Source organism: Plecotus auritus, assembly GCF_963455305.1.
Source record: "Plecotus auritus genome assembly, chromosome: 6".
Lineage (NCBI taxonomy): Eukaryota > Metazoa > Chordata > Mammalia > Chiroptera > Vespertilionidae > Plecotus > Plecotus auritus.
In genome coordinates, this window is record NC_137773.1 from 93,106,912 (window position 1) to 93,123,968 (window position 17,057).

General features: G+C 55.8%; 1 protein-coding gene across 1 annotated transcript; it reads right to left on the reverse strand.

Moving 5' to 3' along the window:
* Positions 1–348: 348 nt before the first annotated feature.
* On the reverse strand, positions 349–16,343 carry ZSWIM4 (zinc finger SWIM-type containing 4). Its single transcript, XM_080675097.1, has 14 exons — positions 16,000–16,343; positions 13,835–14,036; positions 12,259–12,615; positions 10,440–10,588; positions 10,191–10,341; positions 9,197–9,364; positions 8,280–8,624; positions 7,530–7,667; positions 6,931–7,185; positions 6,331–6,466; positions 5,126–5,280; positions 4,163–4,326; positions 2,706–2,787; positions 349–2,326 (listed from the first exon to the last, which is right to left on the reverse strand). The coding sequence occupies exons 1-14, from the start codon at positions 16,150–16,152 to the stop codon at positions 1,467–1,469; spliced, it is 3,315 nt and encodes a 1,104-aa protein (XP_080531223.1). The 5' UTR covers positions 16,153–16,343; the 3' UTR covers positions 349–1,466.
* Positions 16,344–17,057: the final 714 nt, after the last annotated feature.

The following is a 17,057-nucleotide window of genomic DNA, read 5'->3' on the forward strand; positions in this document are numbered from 1 at the left end:
GGGCCGTCAGTGGCCCCAGCAAGGTACTAAATCAGACTTTGGTGTCTTCCTAAAATGGATGCCCTTTCCTTAAACTTGGGAGCCCCCGTCTTCTCGCCTGTAAAATGGAAATGTTCCTACCCACTCCTTGGGTAGGACGGGTAAAGCACTCAGCGAAGGCTTGCTCATGGTGACTCTCCACTCTGCCTGCCACTATTTGCCCTGTTCCCGCTGGATGAAGCAGCACCCACTCTCATTCTGCCCCTTGCTTGAAGCTGTGCCCACAGACGAGGCTGGAGATTTTCTATGGAGAGAAAAACGGAGGGCCCTGTTTTGGGTGGGAGGGAAGGGAAACACACACCCCGGTCTCAAAATAAAGAAGAGAAAGCTGTGTTCAATCTTTAAAAAACAAAAAGGAAAAAGAAAATACAATATACAGTTCAATAAATAGAAAAAAAAATCAGTTATAAAATCATGTGGTCTTTTGTCCTTAATTACAAGAGGGAAAAGATGGGGGGACGGTGGGGAGGCCAAAAGGACAGCAGCTGGGGCTTAGAGACACAGAGAGGCAGGCTAGATGGAGAGAAAGTGGAAAGGGAGAGCAAGGTGAAGGGGTGGAGAGGAGGAGAAGGGAGAGACGAGCCAGAAGATGCCCGGAGGCCAGCCTTTCTTTCCTTTCCAAATTTGGGATGGGGAGTCCCTGGCTCCCTGTGCTTGTCTCTAGGTTTGGAGGACACCAGGTTTGGAGGACAGTGTGAGCATGGCTCAGTTCCTGAGTTGTATGTCCAGTGACTAGCAGGTAGGGGGAGGAGAATCAATGATCCCCTCCTCCCCCTAGTCCATCCTGGGACCCCAGTACCCACAGGAATGGGAGTCCTAGCCGGATGGGGGTTGAGGTATGTGGCCGAGGCCTGAGGCCTCTTTAAATCCTTCAGTGGGGATGAGCCATTGGCCCTGGCTGGATACCCTGGAGGGGGCTCCTGAGGCAGTGAGAGGAGGGTACAAAAAGAGATTTAGATGCTTTAACAAGTCCCCTGGCCACCCAGAGTAGGATGTGTGTGTGTGGGGTCTGCTACATTGACTTTGAGAGCCAGTTTCTGGAAAGTCCTGCCTCCCAGTTCCCCTGGAGCCCAAGCCAGGCCTGTGAGTTTCGGGAGGGGGAGCTTGCTATTGCTTTTGGGGTACCCAAGTGAGGCCATACCAGCTACTCCTCTTCTAGGCCCCTGGTGGTGGTATGGCTTCTGATCCTTGCGTCTCGCACACTCGCTCGCATAATCCTAGGCACGCATGTGGCAGGACACCACCCCCTATTGCCACGTCCAGCCAGGCTGGGGGGTGGCAGGCAAGACCACCTAGCTCCAGCTGGGCTCCTTCCCTGACTCAATACTGAGATGCCACAGGACCTCCAGTCCAGGTGCCCGATACAGAGTGGGTGGCACAGAAGCAGGAGCCAAGGGAGACCCTGCCCACCACCTGCCAGATGCCCCTCAGCCGAAACGCTCCCGCACCAACAGCATGAGCTTCTTCTTGCCCTTGTAAGTTTGTTTGAGGTTCTCCAAGAACTGGGTGAACTGAAGGTGCCCATCAGGTGCCAGCAGGAAGGTCTCTCGGGCTTTGCCCAGGAACTCGATGAAGTCACCATAGTGTCGTGGGCTGATGTGCGTGAGGCGCGAGTGGCTGGTGTTGATGTAGGCTGCCACCGCAGCGTCCAGGAGCTGGCAGAGAGGCGCCCGGTCAGTGCCCAGTGGCTTGGCTGCCCGGCGAGCCCCCAGGGGACCCAGGCCGGGCGCTGAGAGGGTCCAGCGGCGGAGGATGTCAGAGAGCATAGGGGCACAGTGGATGCTCCGGATGATGAGCGGGACAATGGCAGAAAGCTCGTGCCGGCCCAGGGAGTGGCTGAGGGAGCAGGCCCAGAGGACATCATTGACAGCGGGGTGGCTGTCCTGGTTAAAGGCGATGCTGAGCTGTGCCAGGGCCAGTGTGGCCAGCTTGTAGGCCCGCAGAGGCAGGCCACGGTGCTCCATGTAGCGGGCCACAGTGAAGAGGTGGGCATGGCCCAGGCCGCCGGCTGCTGCGTCCAGCACAATCTGGTAGGCCGCCTCGAAGGCTGCGTGGTTCTTCTCACACAGGGTGAGAGCGGGCAAGGCGCAGTTCTGCGGGTCTTTCATGGCGCACTGCAAGGCCAGGGCGCGGGCGCAGGCCCAGAGTTCCTCCCGCCGGGGTGCATCCAGCTGCAGCCGCAATAGCGTGGCGTGAGTGGTGCCTGTCACTGCCACAATGGTGGCCGCCTCCACCGGCGTGAACAAGGAGTACCAATTTTGCATGATGTTCATCAGAGCTTGCGGACCTGGGGAAGGTGAGATGATGAAACTGGTCAGGAAGAGGGGCTGGAATGTGGACGTGTGTCCATGGATTTACCCCGATATCTCCATCCCCAGCAGCAGGACTGGAGACACATTCCATTCGTACCCTCCCAAAAGAACAGGGCACAGCAGGATTGGCTGGGACTGTGTATGTGGGGGGCTAGCTTTGGTGCCAATGGCCCTCTCCAAGCCCTTTAGCCTGGCCAGCCTCCGGGCTTTTGTCCAGCACAGTCCCTCCGCCCAACATTCCCTCCCGGCTTAGCTCTGAGCACAGGCTCGATCCAGAGGAAAGTCTCTACTTCTCCCTTGTGCCCATCTGGTTCCATGAAGAGATGGGTGGCAGATCCCCTTGGGGACTCTCACCAATCTCCGTGGCACAGCTGACCAGCCAGCGCACCATCTCCCTTCGCCGCCAGGTCATGGTGCTCAGGGTCATCCGCATCACCTGCAGGGTGTGAAACAGGACAGAAAGAGGTCACCCAAAACTTCAGGCTGGCTGAGGGAGAGAGGTTGGGATCCTTAGGGGCCCAGGAAGACAGAAGTTAGGGGCTGACTCAGTGAGCCATACAGTCTGGGCAAATGGCTTCACCTCTCTGGGTCTCAGTTTACTCATCTGTAAAGTGGGGACAAAAATCTTATCTACCTCATAGAGTTGTGAGAAGCGAAATTATGTAGTAATGCTCTTTGCATAGTGCCTGTTGCCTCAAAGTGCTCGGCTAACGTCAGCCAGTACTATTACTGCTATTGTTGTTGTTATGCAGAGGCCCCCGTGCATCCTGCTCTGGACAACAAGCCAACCCATCCCTTCTCTCCAGAAAGTTCCATGCTTCATGTCTGCAGACTCCCCCCTGAAACCCCCAACAGAGCCCCTGCTCCACAGGTCCCACCTTCTTCAGCTCTCACCCCCAATAAGCACCTTCCTTGCTTGCCTCTCCCCTCAGGTCCCATCCCCAGTCCTATCTGGTGGACTCTGCCTTCTGGAAGCTCCTAAGTAGAGGGTCTCCTCTCTAAAGCTCCACCCTTGTCCTGCCCCCTCCACATCCCCCAATAACTCCAGTCCCCTCAGGAAATTGTTTTTGGCTAATTCTGCCCCTGAGGGCCCCTTGCTTTCTAGTTCTACCTGGGAAGATCCCACCCGACCCTGCAAGCCTGCCCCAGGCTGTACCTTATTCTCTTATTTTACTAGGTCACCTTCTGAGGCCCTGCCTACCTCTACACCACACAGCCTGCAGTTGGCTCCTCACCTACAGGCTACACCCATGCATGCTGGCCTCTGCCTCACCAGAGCAAGATGGCCTGGTCCCTGGGGGTGGCTGGGACACTCACCCACAGGCCCCAGGACTTTCAACCACAGACCCCACCCCAGAGGCAGCTCCTCACCTTCAAGACCTTCCTCCAAACCCAGACCCTCAATGGTGACTTCTAGGCTGGGTTCCCCTAAAGGCCCCACCTCTTATTGGCAGGCTTTGCTGCCCCCCGCCCCCCCCACCTATGGTCCTTAACCTTAAGCACACCAGCCCCAGGCCTCATTTCCAAGGCCAGAACCCCTAGGCTCTGCTCCCTCTGTGGCCCACCCTCTCACCAGCAGGTTCCATGACCCTCTTCCTCCTCCTCCTCAGCCACACCCTCAGAGGTAGATTCTCACCTTCAGAGCAGTCACTGAGTCTCTAATTCATAGGCCCACCCCACTGATAACCTCATTCTCCCCCTCCCAGAACTTAGACTCTGCCTTTCTGTGGCCAAGCCCCAGGGGTGCCACTCACATCCTGGCCCCACCCACAGGCAGCACTCTCCTCCCCCATCCTCCTGGGGGCCCTCACCTGCAGGCCCAGCTCCAGTGCGATGCCCAGCAGGGTGGTGTCTGGTGCTGTGCTGGCCGGGGTGGCTGTCTTGCAGGCATCCTGTGCCAGCTTGAAGAGCAAGGCCGGAGAGTGGATATTCTGCTGGATGGAGCCCAATACTGTGTGCAGCCATTTGGGGTCCCCTGGGGTAGGGGTAGGAACATTGGCACCATTGTTATACCAGGCAGTTCATGCAGGTTCCCCCCACACAGGTGCATAGATGTGAGCATGGAGGGTCATGAACCTGCCAACGACCTGTGAAGATCCCAACCACTCTTTGCACTGCCACCCCCCTTCTCTACTCTGCCTTTCTCCACTTCCAGTGGGAAGAAGCCACTTAGGAACCTGCTAGATGCCTAACGGTCAAGAGGATGGATTCTGGAATCAGAATACCAGGGTTCAAATCCCTGCCTTGCTGTGTTACCCTGAGCAAGTCACTTCACCTCTCTGTGCCTTGGCTGCCCCATCTGTGCAATAAGTAATACTAATGGAATAGTACCTGCCTCATAGGGCCACTGAGAGCCCATACCAGTAGAGGCTTTAGCATGGCAAAAGCTACACAAATATTAATGTTTGTTTTAATCCTCACCCGAGGATATTTTTCTATTGATTATTTTAGAGAGTGTGGAAGACAGAGAGAAATATGGATGTGCTTTATCCTCCTTGGCGCACTTGTTACCGTCTCACTTGGAGCATAACTATCCTCTTCACCTGGTTTATTGTCTGTCTGCCCCCACTAGAATGTAACACCTCAGGGCGTGGGATTTGGGACAGTTTTGTTTACTATGGCATCCTTAGCACCTGCTAGTCTTGGTCCATCTAAAAAGTGTTCCAGGAAAACTAGTGGAAATTGATAAAAGGACAAGAAAGAGGAAGGAAGGAGCAAAGGAGAGGAGGAAGGAGAGGCAGAGGACACGGGGACGAGGGCGGCGTCCTCCTCACCCTTGGCAGCAGTCAGCATGGTGGAGGCCAGCTCGCACTGGCGAGTTTCCAGGTGGCCCAGGATGAACCAGCGGGGGAAGCGGTTACTCATGACGGAGTCCAGTGGGTTGGGGTGAGGATCTCCAGCCGGAAGTGCTGTCTCCAGTACAGGCAGCCTGGGATGAAGCAAGAAGCAAGCCCATGGTGAGGCAAGGCATGAGTCTCCATCCTTCCTAGGAGAGGCCCCCTGCCTCAGCTGCAGCCTCCCCTCTGAGGCAGCAAAGCCCCGAGCAGCCAGGAAGATGGATGTGTGTGCAAGATGTTCACTGCAGTGCTGTTTATGTCCATCACTCGGGTTGGACTAAATAAACAATGCTTTATGCATGTACCAAAGGCCATGTGGCTGATAGAGAGATGATGGGATTCTCTGTCTCCTGAAAGGATTTTACAAAATTCTGCTTCTGTGATCGGCTGGTACACGTGTGAAATGATAAAAGATAATTCATTGTAATGTTGTTTTGTTCAACAGCATAAATGTCTATCCAGATTGGTTCTTTTACGATGCATCCTCACAGTGGTTTATGTGCTATGTGGTACAACCAAGCCTTTACAATACAACGCGCAGTGAAAACAAGGGGCAAAGCACAGGTACAGAACGTGTCATCGGTGTAAAAGGAGGACCAGCTTTCAATTTCCAATTACAGATTTGCAGAAAGCTCAACTCTTGATAAGAAAGTGGGAACAGCCCTGGCTGGTTTGGCTCAGTGGATAGAGCATTGGCCTGTGGACTCAAGGGTCCCGGATTCGATTCCGGTCAAGGGCACATCCCCAGGTTGCAGGCTTGATCCCCAGTAGGGGGCATGCAGGAGGCAGCCAATCAATGATTCTCTCTCATCATTGATGTTTCTATCTCTCTCCCTCTCCCTTCCTCTCTGAAATCAATTAAAAAAAAAAAGTGGGAACACTGCTTAGGTATTTTGGGACAAACCAGCCTAGAAAAGTACTCTGACTTTTGTGCCAAGGGAATGTCTCTCAAATTCAAAATAATATTATACACTTCTGTTTAATAGTCAAGAGCTCAGGGAAGCCTGGAATGCCAGCGTGAGGTCAGACTGAAATATCAAGGCTGTGAATCTGGGAGGAGGATAGGGATGTGAGCGTGTCTCCCATCCCCCAATCCTGTCTGGCCCACTGGGCAGAGTCCCCAGCCATTTGCCTGTCCTTACCTCATGGCTCGAAGCGCCAGGCGGTAGGCCAGGTCGGGGTCGTGGGGTAGCAGGGCGGTGAACAGGTAGCGAGCACAGGTGTGCATTGGCACACTCTCCCGGAACAGCACCTCTCCGAAGCCACTGAAGGGACCCCCTGCAGGGGCAGCCTGAGCTTAGCCCCCAGGTGTGGGCTCACTTCTGAACTTCTGCCCCTCCCCAGACCTCTCCAGACCCCAGGCTGAGTAGGGGATGGGCAGACCCCAGGATAGAGTGGCAGGGACTAGGGGCGGGAGAGGTCCTGGGCATGGGGACACCGGGCTGAGACAGAAAAGCCCTGGAAAATTTGAAAAGAGGAAACCCTGGGCACCCCAGGGAGGGCAGGTCTCAGATGCAGGATGAGAGGTGTGGGGCCTCATAAGGCAGCACCATGGGCCGAGCCAGTGAAGTCCAGCTGGGCATCAGCGACTTGGCTCACAGACTCCAAGGTGGGCAGGGAGCCGGACCTCACCACTTGCAGCAGTTACTGGCTGCCAGAATGTGCCAGGGATCTCATCTTTTAGGAAATACTAAGGGAAAGGACCAAACGACCAAAAGACCGGGCTCGGGGCGGGGCCTCACCGTCCAGGAGCAGCCCCGCCTGCTTGCGCAGCACTTGCACCAGCCTCTCGTCCAGCTCCACCTCCTCCAGCAGTGCCAACAGCTGCTCCTCGTTGCGCACCACCTTGTCCTGGGCGTACAGCCCCTCAGGCAGGGCCCGCTGCTGTCCCAGGCCCAGCAGTGCCACCTCCAGTGCTAGTGCCAAGTAGGACTCCCCAGAGCTCCCAGGTACCTGAACGTGCTGGTAGGCCACCTTCCGCTTCTCGGGGCCCGAGTCTGTGGGAGACCAGCACTAAAAATGCTGGAGGGGGACCCCTTTTCTGGGGCCCCAATGGCCCTTGACCCCAGGCATGGAGACTGAGGGTATATGGTATAGGGGAGTCCAGCTGCTCCCAGCACTGACCAGGGGCTGGGGCCATCTTCAAGCAGCGGATAGGCCTGCAGTGGCCGCACTTTCAGAAGCGAAGCCTATTGGCTCCTTGCACTGAGAAAGGGGGGTAGGGAGGAGGTTGTAGCAAGGGTAAGGGTGTAACCTCATTTTCTAGAGGTACTGAGCCAGGGGGTTTAACCAGAGAGGTGGGGATTGCCCCACCTCCTCCAGGGGTCCTCAGTGTGGGTACCTGGGTAAAGGGCAAGGGTCTCTTCCTCCAGGCGACAGGCCTCCAGGAGTGCCCTGCAGAGGCAGCCGACGGGGTCCAGGGGGTGACCCACCCATCCTTCCGTGTTGGTGATGCAGGTGGAGCCTTTCTGTAGCAGCTCTGCAGGCCGGAAGTGGGGCTCAATGCCCACCCATCCTCTTTAGCCCCTGGGGGCTTTCTCTCTCTGAACCCCCAAACCAGCCTCCCAGTGCCTGCCCACCATCTGCCCACCCAGTGGTCGTCTTCTCTGCCCCTCGAGCTCTGCAGCAGCTGTCACTTCTACAGCCCTCTGGCTTCCTGTCCCACAGCCACTCCCAGGCCTGGCAGGACACCTGGAGGAACTGGGCACTTTCCAAAACTTCCAACCAGTGACATTCCCCCCTCAACCCCTAATCCCACCCACCTCTCAAGCCCAGCCAGCAGCTTCTGGGTGTTCTCTTGGGAACTGCCTCCTGTGGAGGTTGCAGGCTGCTGCGCTTACTGTGCTTCTGAAGTTCAAGTTCTTAAACTCAGGCAGCAGCTTCCTGACTTTTAATTCTGCATCCCCTACAGTGGCTTTGTGAGCCCTCAATCCCCTGCATTAAATTCCTGTATGCTCAAGACACCTATAGTGGTTTGGTTTTCCCTGTGGGACCTTAAGTGGTACCCACAGACCCCCTGGGTTGCCACAGCCTCCAGTAGTTGGCATCTGTGCCTACAGCCCCAGGATCTCATGATAATATTGGTGCCCACCTTTTTTCTGCTGCTTGTAGCTCTCAAGCTGATGCCGCCGCTGTAGCCGGAGTGTGTTGACGATGGCTCCTGCTAGCCGCAGGGCCTGGCGAGGGTATCCATGGGCACGCAGGGTGTCCACCCGGGCACAAGCAGTGGGGAATGGCTCCCCCAGCCAGAGGGGGCGGCCCTGGGGGTCAAAGGTTGCCTTGTCGCTGCCCACATGGCCTGTGAGGCTGGGGCCATAGCAGTCACTGGCCAGGATCCTCTGAAGATGGGTGTCACTCCAATGCAGTGACCCAGCCTGCAGGGCTCGGCCAAACACGGTGTGGCGGGAACCTGCAGCCACCTCCTCCTCCTCCGGGCCTGTGGGAGAGGTGTCCAACATGGCCTAGCAGCAAGGTCATGGCTAGCTCCCCATACCGAGTGCCAGCTTAGGGCTACACTCTGGGTGCATCGGTGGACATGTGCCATCTCAAATCCTTACAGCAGCCTTTCAAAGGTGCATGTGTGTGTGCTGAACACTGAGGTTGATAAGTGTCTTGTTGGCCATCTTTCTATTCCTCACATTCTACTCTTTTTTTTCTCTTTATGTCTCTCCCCATGCCCCCTTCCTCTCTTTCTCCTCCTGTCTCTTTCCTTTAATTTCTGCCTCTTTTTTAAAAAATATTTTTGCTTTTTCCTCTGTTCCTCCCACGCCCACCTCCATTGCCAGGAGGAGGCTAAATTAGGAGAACAGCCAGAACTACAGGTGTCTTAAGCATTTCACCACACTGTCCCTTGGGCTACCCACTGTCTTGCCCTGGGCACTCCCTCCCTCCTGGAGGGCAGGGCAGGCAAGGGCTGGGGCCTCCTCTTGCTCTCCCAGAGCATCATGATGGGGGGTAGGGCACTGCAGAGGTCATGGTTTTGGGTAATGGCAGGGACCCTTCTCCTACCTGGGTTGAGGGCTGTGGCGGGTTGTAGGCTTGGACCGTTGAAAGAGTAGTTGCCCTCTTCCAGCGGGCACACATCCAACTTGTCCCACTTGCCAAGCAGCTGGAGCCAGCTCGCCCGCTCTTCTGGTTTACAGTGGGGGCTCAGGACTACACACACCCACAGGGCGCCTGGGGAGGGAGGGCAGTGAATGGGGAGGTTCAACATCCATGTCAACAGTAGCAGCAACATTTACAGACTGCCTACCGTGTGCTGTGCGCTACTCTCTGCTTCACCCTCACCCTGGGCCTCTGAGGTTGCAACTAATGGTCTCTTCACAGGTAAGAAAACTGAGGCACAGAGAGGTAAAGTCACTGGCTCAAGGTTATACAGCTCGAGGTCAAACCCAGGCCTCGGGACTTCTCTCACTGTCCCCCACCTCCCCAGTGCTTATCACCATCTATCACAGAGATCAGCCAATTACTGCCCCTGGAGAAAATCCAACCCACCACGTTTTTCAACAGCCTGTGAGATAAGACTTATTCTTACATTTTTAAATGGTAGTGATGGGGGAAATCAAAAGAATATTTTGTGACTTGTGACATTCAAATAAATAGTGTCTGTAAATACAGTTTTATGGGAATTCTGCCATGCCCATTCAGTTACGTCTGTTTGTGGTTGCTTTTCCAATATGACAGGCAAAACTGAGGAGTAGCTACAGAGAGCCAATGGCCCAAAATGCTGAAACTATTGACTATCTGGTCCTTATAGAAAAGGTGTGTCAACCACTGGCCTAATGGGTTTGCAGTATTTTCTCATCTGTCTCCCCTACAGGGTGCCAGCTTCATGAGGGCAGGTATTTAATCTGTTTCTTGCTGCAGCTCCAGCAATCAGTACAGTGAGTGCCTCGTAGGTGCGAATGAAGAGGAAGGGCTCGGGACAGACTTCAGTCTCAGGGGAGGGCAAGATCTAATGCCCAAGTCCTGGTGCCTGCCCCGTTCCAGGGCTGGGCCTTACCCAGCTCGTCCCACAGCTGCCGGCACTTGTCTGTCATGCCGGCGCCCTGCTGCCGCCACAGGGCCAGGCGCGGGTCCTGCAGAAACTGCTCTGTCATGAGAATCAGCATGCGCGCCCCGTTGGAGTCCCGCATTCGCAGCATTTCTCGAATCTGCATGGGGACAGGCTGGTGAGGAAGGGGTGGGTGCTGGCACCAGTGTCTTCCAGCCCTACTGCAGCCCCGCTGTGCACGCCATGCCCACACAGCACCTTGCAGAACATGGAGCGCAGTTGCTGGCTGGCGCCATAGTAGCCACCATTGGACAGCAGCTGCTTCACCTGCTCCTGGATTTGCTCCTCATCCAGATGCCAGCAGTTGGCATCCTCAATGCTTGCACCTGCCGTGGGGTCTGGGGCACCTGTGGGGTGGGAAGGAAAGCTGAAGTTTGGGTTGGGGAGAGGGGGCCTCTGCCCCTGCCATCATTCAGTCCTCCAAAGCATCCTACCCATCCCACCTGAAAAACCACCCACCCACCCATCCATCCATCCGTCTGTCTGACTATCATCCCATCTAAAGTGCCATCCATCCATCCATTCCTCCCAAACATCATTTGCTCATTCATTCATTTACTTATTCATCCATCTTAACTGAAACAACAACCTACAAATCTGCCCATCCATCCATCCATCTCACCTAAAATGCTACCTACCCATCCATCCATCCATCCACCCACCCATCTTGCTTAAAACATATCTAGCTTATCCATCCATTTACTGATCATCCATCTTACCCAAAACACCACCCACCCATTCATCCATTCAGGTGGGATGATGTTCCATCCCACCTGAAACATCACCTGCCCTTCTACTCATCCATCCATGCTACCCAAAGCATCATCCACCCATCCACATCTAAACCACTCACCTGTCTACCCCACCCCCCATGTCATACTATGCATCTATCCATCCATATACCCATAACCCTTAGCATACCTACCCACCCCATTAGTCACGGATCCACCTTACCCATACTTCCACCTGCTCACCTATCTATACCCATCCCATTGGCCCACCCATCCAGCTACCTACCCATATGTGTCTTTCCAGCTAATCTGTACCAAACACTCAAAAATATCCACTGACTAATTCATCCATTGAGCCACACAACCGCACTATCCACCCATCCAACGAACCCCAACCTTCTATCTATTCTTCTTCCATCAAACCATCCATTCATATGTATCTCCCAAAACAACCACCACCCCATTAGTCCATCCATCTCTCCTACACCCACTTGATCCATCCACCACATCAGTCCACACACATGAACATTCCTTCCATACATCCATTAACTCACTCCCAATCCATGCACCCATTGGTCCTTCCAATATTCCACCAAGCGTATCTGTCCACCACGGTCAGTGTACCTCAACCCCCTCAATCAAAGCCCATCCCACCCCACACCCCACCTCCAATTATCACCAATTCCCCATTCACCTACCATCCTAGTTAATCACCTATCTACTCACCCACTCCACCTGCTTTTCCACACCATGAGCTCATCATGAACACCTTCTGCATCCACCCACGCCCACCCTCAAGTATCTATCCATGTCTCCACCTACTTATCATCCATCTATCTACCGTTTATCCTGCTCCATTCTCCCCACCATTATGGTTAGACAACACAGTCCCTTGTAGCCCCAAACCCCCCCAGAGCTCATGACACCTCCTTGTCTGTCTCCCACCAGCACCCATACCTGACACCTACATACCCTTCATGTCCTTCACCCACCCACTCAGGCCTGTACCTGTGATCTGGGACATCCTCACCCTGGGGCCCGACCTTTCATTTGTTCTCTCAACTCTCATTCTCTGAATTGGCTGATTTCAGACCAGGGCCACATCAAATCCAGTATCTTCCTCCTAACAGGTGGGAGGCCTTGACCTCAGGCAGTGGTATTCCCTCCACACCTGCTCATGGATCAAGGGGACCTGAGGATTCTGTGACAAATGTCTGTCATACGGCAAGTGAGGTGGTTGTGAGCTGAAGCCTCACCGTCCTGATCAGACCTCAAGGTGCCCTTACCATGCACCAGGTTGATCTCGGAGCCCAGGAGGAGGATCTCGTCGGCCAAGCGCTGGGCAGTGGGCAGCACCTCAGTGTGGTGGGCGCTGATGAGATACTGCACGAACTTCTGCAGCTGGTCCCGGTTCATCTGGGAGAGAGTCTCGGAGATGGGAAGCCGCAGCTCCACCTGATGGGCGTGCCGGATTCGGTACAGTGACAGGGCCACCACATGGGCACAGTAGAAGAGGTCACGATTGTCACAGCCACAGCTCACAGACGTGATCTTACAGCGGTCAAAGCTGATGGAGACGTGGTAGAGGTGCTCAGGCTCTCCGGGGCCTCCGGACTCCCGGATGTTACCGCTCAGGTGGAACCCTAAGACAAACACCAAACCATCACCACTGTGTCACCCCAGAGGCAGGGGATGCTCATCCATGGCGCACAGCAAGACCTGAGTGCAAATGCCAGCTCAGTAACCTAGAGCAAGTCACATAACCTCTCTGTGCCTCAGTTTCCTCATCTGTCAAATGAGAATAAACAGTAACATCCTCCTCCATAGAGTTGTAATGAGAATTAAATGAGTTAATAGTTAGCAAGGGCTTAGAAGAACACTGTTGGCATACAGTAATCCTAAACAAACGCACGTACACATATTACTATAGAGATGATATCAAAGATGGTTTTCTCAGTCTTTGGGCTACCAGGGATACAGGCCGGGGTCTAGATGCCCTGTAACTTCCTGGGAAGATGCCAAAGGCCTGTGATACTTGGGGGTGAGGGGCAGATGTGGCAGGCCAGGTCACCCCATCACCCCCTGCCCCTCCCTGGCCCCTGGGGAGCCCAGATGCCAGGCTCATCAGACTGGTTGGGCAGCTCAGGCCCCAGCCGGCCCTGGCTGCGTCATGTGGGGAAACGGCCGCTTCCTCATACCGCTGGAGGTGGCCGAGCCTGTGGCCAGCTGGGCCATGTCCAGGCAAGGGGGCCAGGGTTTAGGGAGGGTCATCTTGGCCAAGCCCCTGCCTCCAGCTGGGAGACGTGACCTCCCCCATGTGTTCCAGGACTCACCTGTTTTCTGGCTCTCACTGGTTCCCTTCTGAGCAATGCTGCCTGAGGTCTAGAATCATCTTTCACCTCTGGCTTTGAACCTCTGCTCCCTCCCCTCCACTGGACCCCAATACCTGGGGTGTAAGACCACCCCTCACAGCTGATCCTGAACTTCTACCATAGACTTCCACCTAAGCCTTGTTGCCTTAGGTATGATCCCAACCTCCACCTGAGTTCTCTGCCTGAGGCCTGGTATCATTCTTGCCTCTGGCTCTATTAGACCTCAGGCCTAACACATCACTGGGGCTCTCTGCCTGAGGTATGGAACCTCCTCTCATTTCCAGCTTAGATTCTCCTGCCCTCCTCCCAATCTCAGCACTGCAACTAAGCTGACAGAGCTGGTGCAACACCCTTCCTCCAGACCCTTCATCTAAGCCCGTGGCCTGAGGTCTCGGCAGATTCCTGCTCTTTATTCACAATATTTTGTCCAACCTTCCCCAGAGATCCGGAACCTCCCCCTGGCCCAGGCCTCCCGGGGACGGGTCCTTACCCACTTGGAGCACGCGGTCTACAGCCCCACTCTGCAGCAGGTGCAGCCCTCGGGTGAAGGGCACCCGGGTGTCGTGCTCGCCCTCTGGAGGCTGGTAGCCCAGTGATGAGTACATACATATCTCCCGTTCGCTGCGTGGAAATGACCAGAACACAATGCGCTTTTGGACCGGCTCCGGCACCCGGGAGAAACGCTCCTCGACCTGAAGGAAGGGCCGGGGGGTTAGAAACCTCAGCTTGGGTCCTGGCTTTGCCGCTTCTAAGCTGTATGACTTTGGGCAAGTCACTTTGCCTCTCTGAGCTTCAGGTTTCTCAAGTGTGACGGGGCTATTCACAGCATTGGCCTCTTGGGTATCGTGAGGACTAAATATGCATTAATCTACATAAATTGCTTATAACACCTGGCCCATAGTGAGTGTTCTAGAACTTTCTGCTGCTTTCCTCCTGGGTATCAGGTCCCAGGGTCCTGATGTAAGACAGGACCTAGGCTTTGAGAGGGCAGGAGAGAGAGAGATAAAAGTTATAAGAATAGTGACCAGGGCTATATTTTCTCAGCCTATGCTATGCTAAATGCTCTATGTATGCAATTTCCCTTAATTTTCACAGCTAAATCCCAATAATACTAATCACATTTACAGCCTGGGGAATCTTAGGCTCAGACATGAGTGAATTCACTTGCTCAGTGTCCCAGAGCCGGCGAGCTCCAACTCCCAACACAGACTCTGTTCCCAGCTTCAAGGGCCCCCATGAAGGGAGGGGTGTCCTAGCCATCCCCATGGGCTCTGGGCAATGAACTGAGCTGGACAAACCTGTGTTCCAATCCAGGCTTGCTACTCACTGGCTGGATGACCTTGAGCAAGTTTCTCAACCTCTCTGTGCCCCAGTTTCCTCAGAGTGGGAAGGAAAACCACAACTCCCAACGGTTGCAGAAGATTCTATGAGCTTCTATGGGGCAAGGGCTTTCCTAGTGCCCAGCCTGGCCAGGGCAGGTACACGGAGTCCCGGATGTGGTTTTAAGATTATTTTGGGCATCTCACGCACAATGTAGGGGCAGGAGCCCTCCAGAGCCCCCAAATATGGGTTTCAGGGAGGAAGTGGGAGGGCCAGTGACTGGCCCAGGCCTCAGGGACAGTTGGTAGATGACTAAGGAGGGATTTTCCAAGCCATGAATCAGAGCATGCTCCATCCACACTCGGCCCAGACCCATCAGTCCCAGCAGGCTTCCTAACTCTGGAGAGGCCAGGGGCAAAGAATGGCCTCTCAAAGCCAGGCAGAACCTGTGGGAGCTCATCAGGTTTGGTCAGGTCTGGGCCACATCTCCAGCTCCTGGGGCACCCACACTGAGGCTGGAAAAGGGGACATCCAGGGCTCCAGCCCTGGGCATCCTGTCAGAATCCCCAGAAGCCATAGAGGTGGGGTTCCAGGTGCACCTGTTCAGGTACCATCACAACACAGACCCCGACCCTGCTGCCTACCTCCAACCCAGCTGCCTACCTCCGGAAGGACTGGGATGAAGGTGGGGGGCAAAGAGAGGGTGAGTAATAGGGGACTTGGGAAATCCCTGCAGCCCATCAGGAGAGACTCAGCAGCCCCAGGTGGGAAGTGAACCCAGAAAAACCGGGCGGGCGTGGGAGTAGGGGACAGGACCTAGAGGAGCATAAAGGGGTGTCCCCGGCTGAGATCTGCAGAAATGGGAGTCCTCTACTGGGGGTATAGGGCAGAGATCTGGAATAGGGGATTGTGGGTCTCTAGGAGCTGTGCTCTGGGGGTCCCCAATGGGGGCAACTTGTAGGAGCTAGAGAGGAGTGACGATTGAATGGGGCGCTCTAATGGGGGATGAGGATGACATGGGAAGAAAGGGATACCCAGGGTTGTGAGAGGGCCATGGGGAGGAGAAGGAAGTGTCAAGAGTTGGGATCTGGGGCGCTGGGGGCATCCCTGGGTCTTTTGGGCTGGAGGGCAGGGCTGGCGGGGAAGGAATGAGAGTGGGTCATGAGGTTTGAAGGAGTGAAATGGGAAGATAAGGGGGTGCCTCGGGGCAGGGTTAAGGATCTCAGAGATTTCTCTCCGACCAGGGCAGGTACCGAGACTGGGGCTGGGCAGGGGGGAGGAGGACTACCGGAAAGGGGCCTGGGGGTGCGTCCCTCCCCCGCCCCTCTCGGTCACCTGCTCGAAGGCCCAGCTCTCGGCTACTCGCTTGGCGCTGAGGTCCAGCAGCGCCTCGGGCCGGCCCCGGACGCGCACGGCCCCGGCCCCGGCATCGCGCTCCTTCGGTCCCGCGGGGCAGCTCCGACTCCGCTTGGCCGCGGGGGGGTCCATCGGCCGGGGCCGGGGCGGGGCCTGTTGAGGGGGGTCGGTCAGATGCCCGCTCCGCTTCGCCGGCTCGCGCGACTCCTACCCGCCTTCCTGTCCTTCCTCCACGCAGGGCCGCACCCGGACCCCCGCTACTCCCACCCCCGCAGCGCGCCGGGCCGGCCGGGTGGTGCGGCCCCTTTAAGACTCTTCACAACAATGAAGCAGCTTCGGCCGCCGCTTTATCCTCCGCCTCGTACCGCCCCCGCCGCCCTTCCCAATTGGCCCCCCCGTCGGCCTCTGAGACCCTTCTCTGCTATTGGCTGCCCGGCCAGACCCAACTCCAAGTCGCCGCTGTTCATTCGTTATTTGCGCCGCCTATCTTTACAAAGAGGCCCAGTAAGAGCGCTCAGCAAGAGGCACTGTCAATCAGGGAGCGCCGGAGGCCAATCAGAGTGGGAGGACTTCCGCGGCTCTGGCCTTATGCGAGTTTCGGGGCGGGCCTTGGGTTCATTCACAACATTCCTCCCCCGCCCCCCTCGGGCTGGACAGCGCGCCCCGGGCAGCTGGAGCTGCGCCCACATACGGCTTTGTTTACTGAGGGTCGCTTCCGGGCGCCGCGAGGGGACAATCAACACGGCTCGGCCGGGGAGCGAGACAGAGAGGCGGGATCCCAGCGCAGCAGCTCAGCCCCCTTTTCCCCTGGTCTGTGACGCGAGATACTCAGACCCTGGGCGCCGGGCCGTTTTGATAGCTTGGGGGGTTGGGGGTAGAGAGAGATAACTGGCCCCGTAGTAGTGCTCTTGGGGGCTGCGGACCTCCTCTCTAGAAATAGATCCCAATTCAAGCCCATCCTTGAGCCCTAAGCTAGGACCCAATCCATTTTATGCCCTAAATATGTCATTGAGTCATGAAATTGTTGATGTTCGACC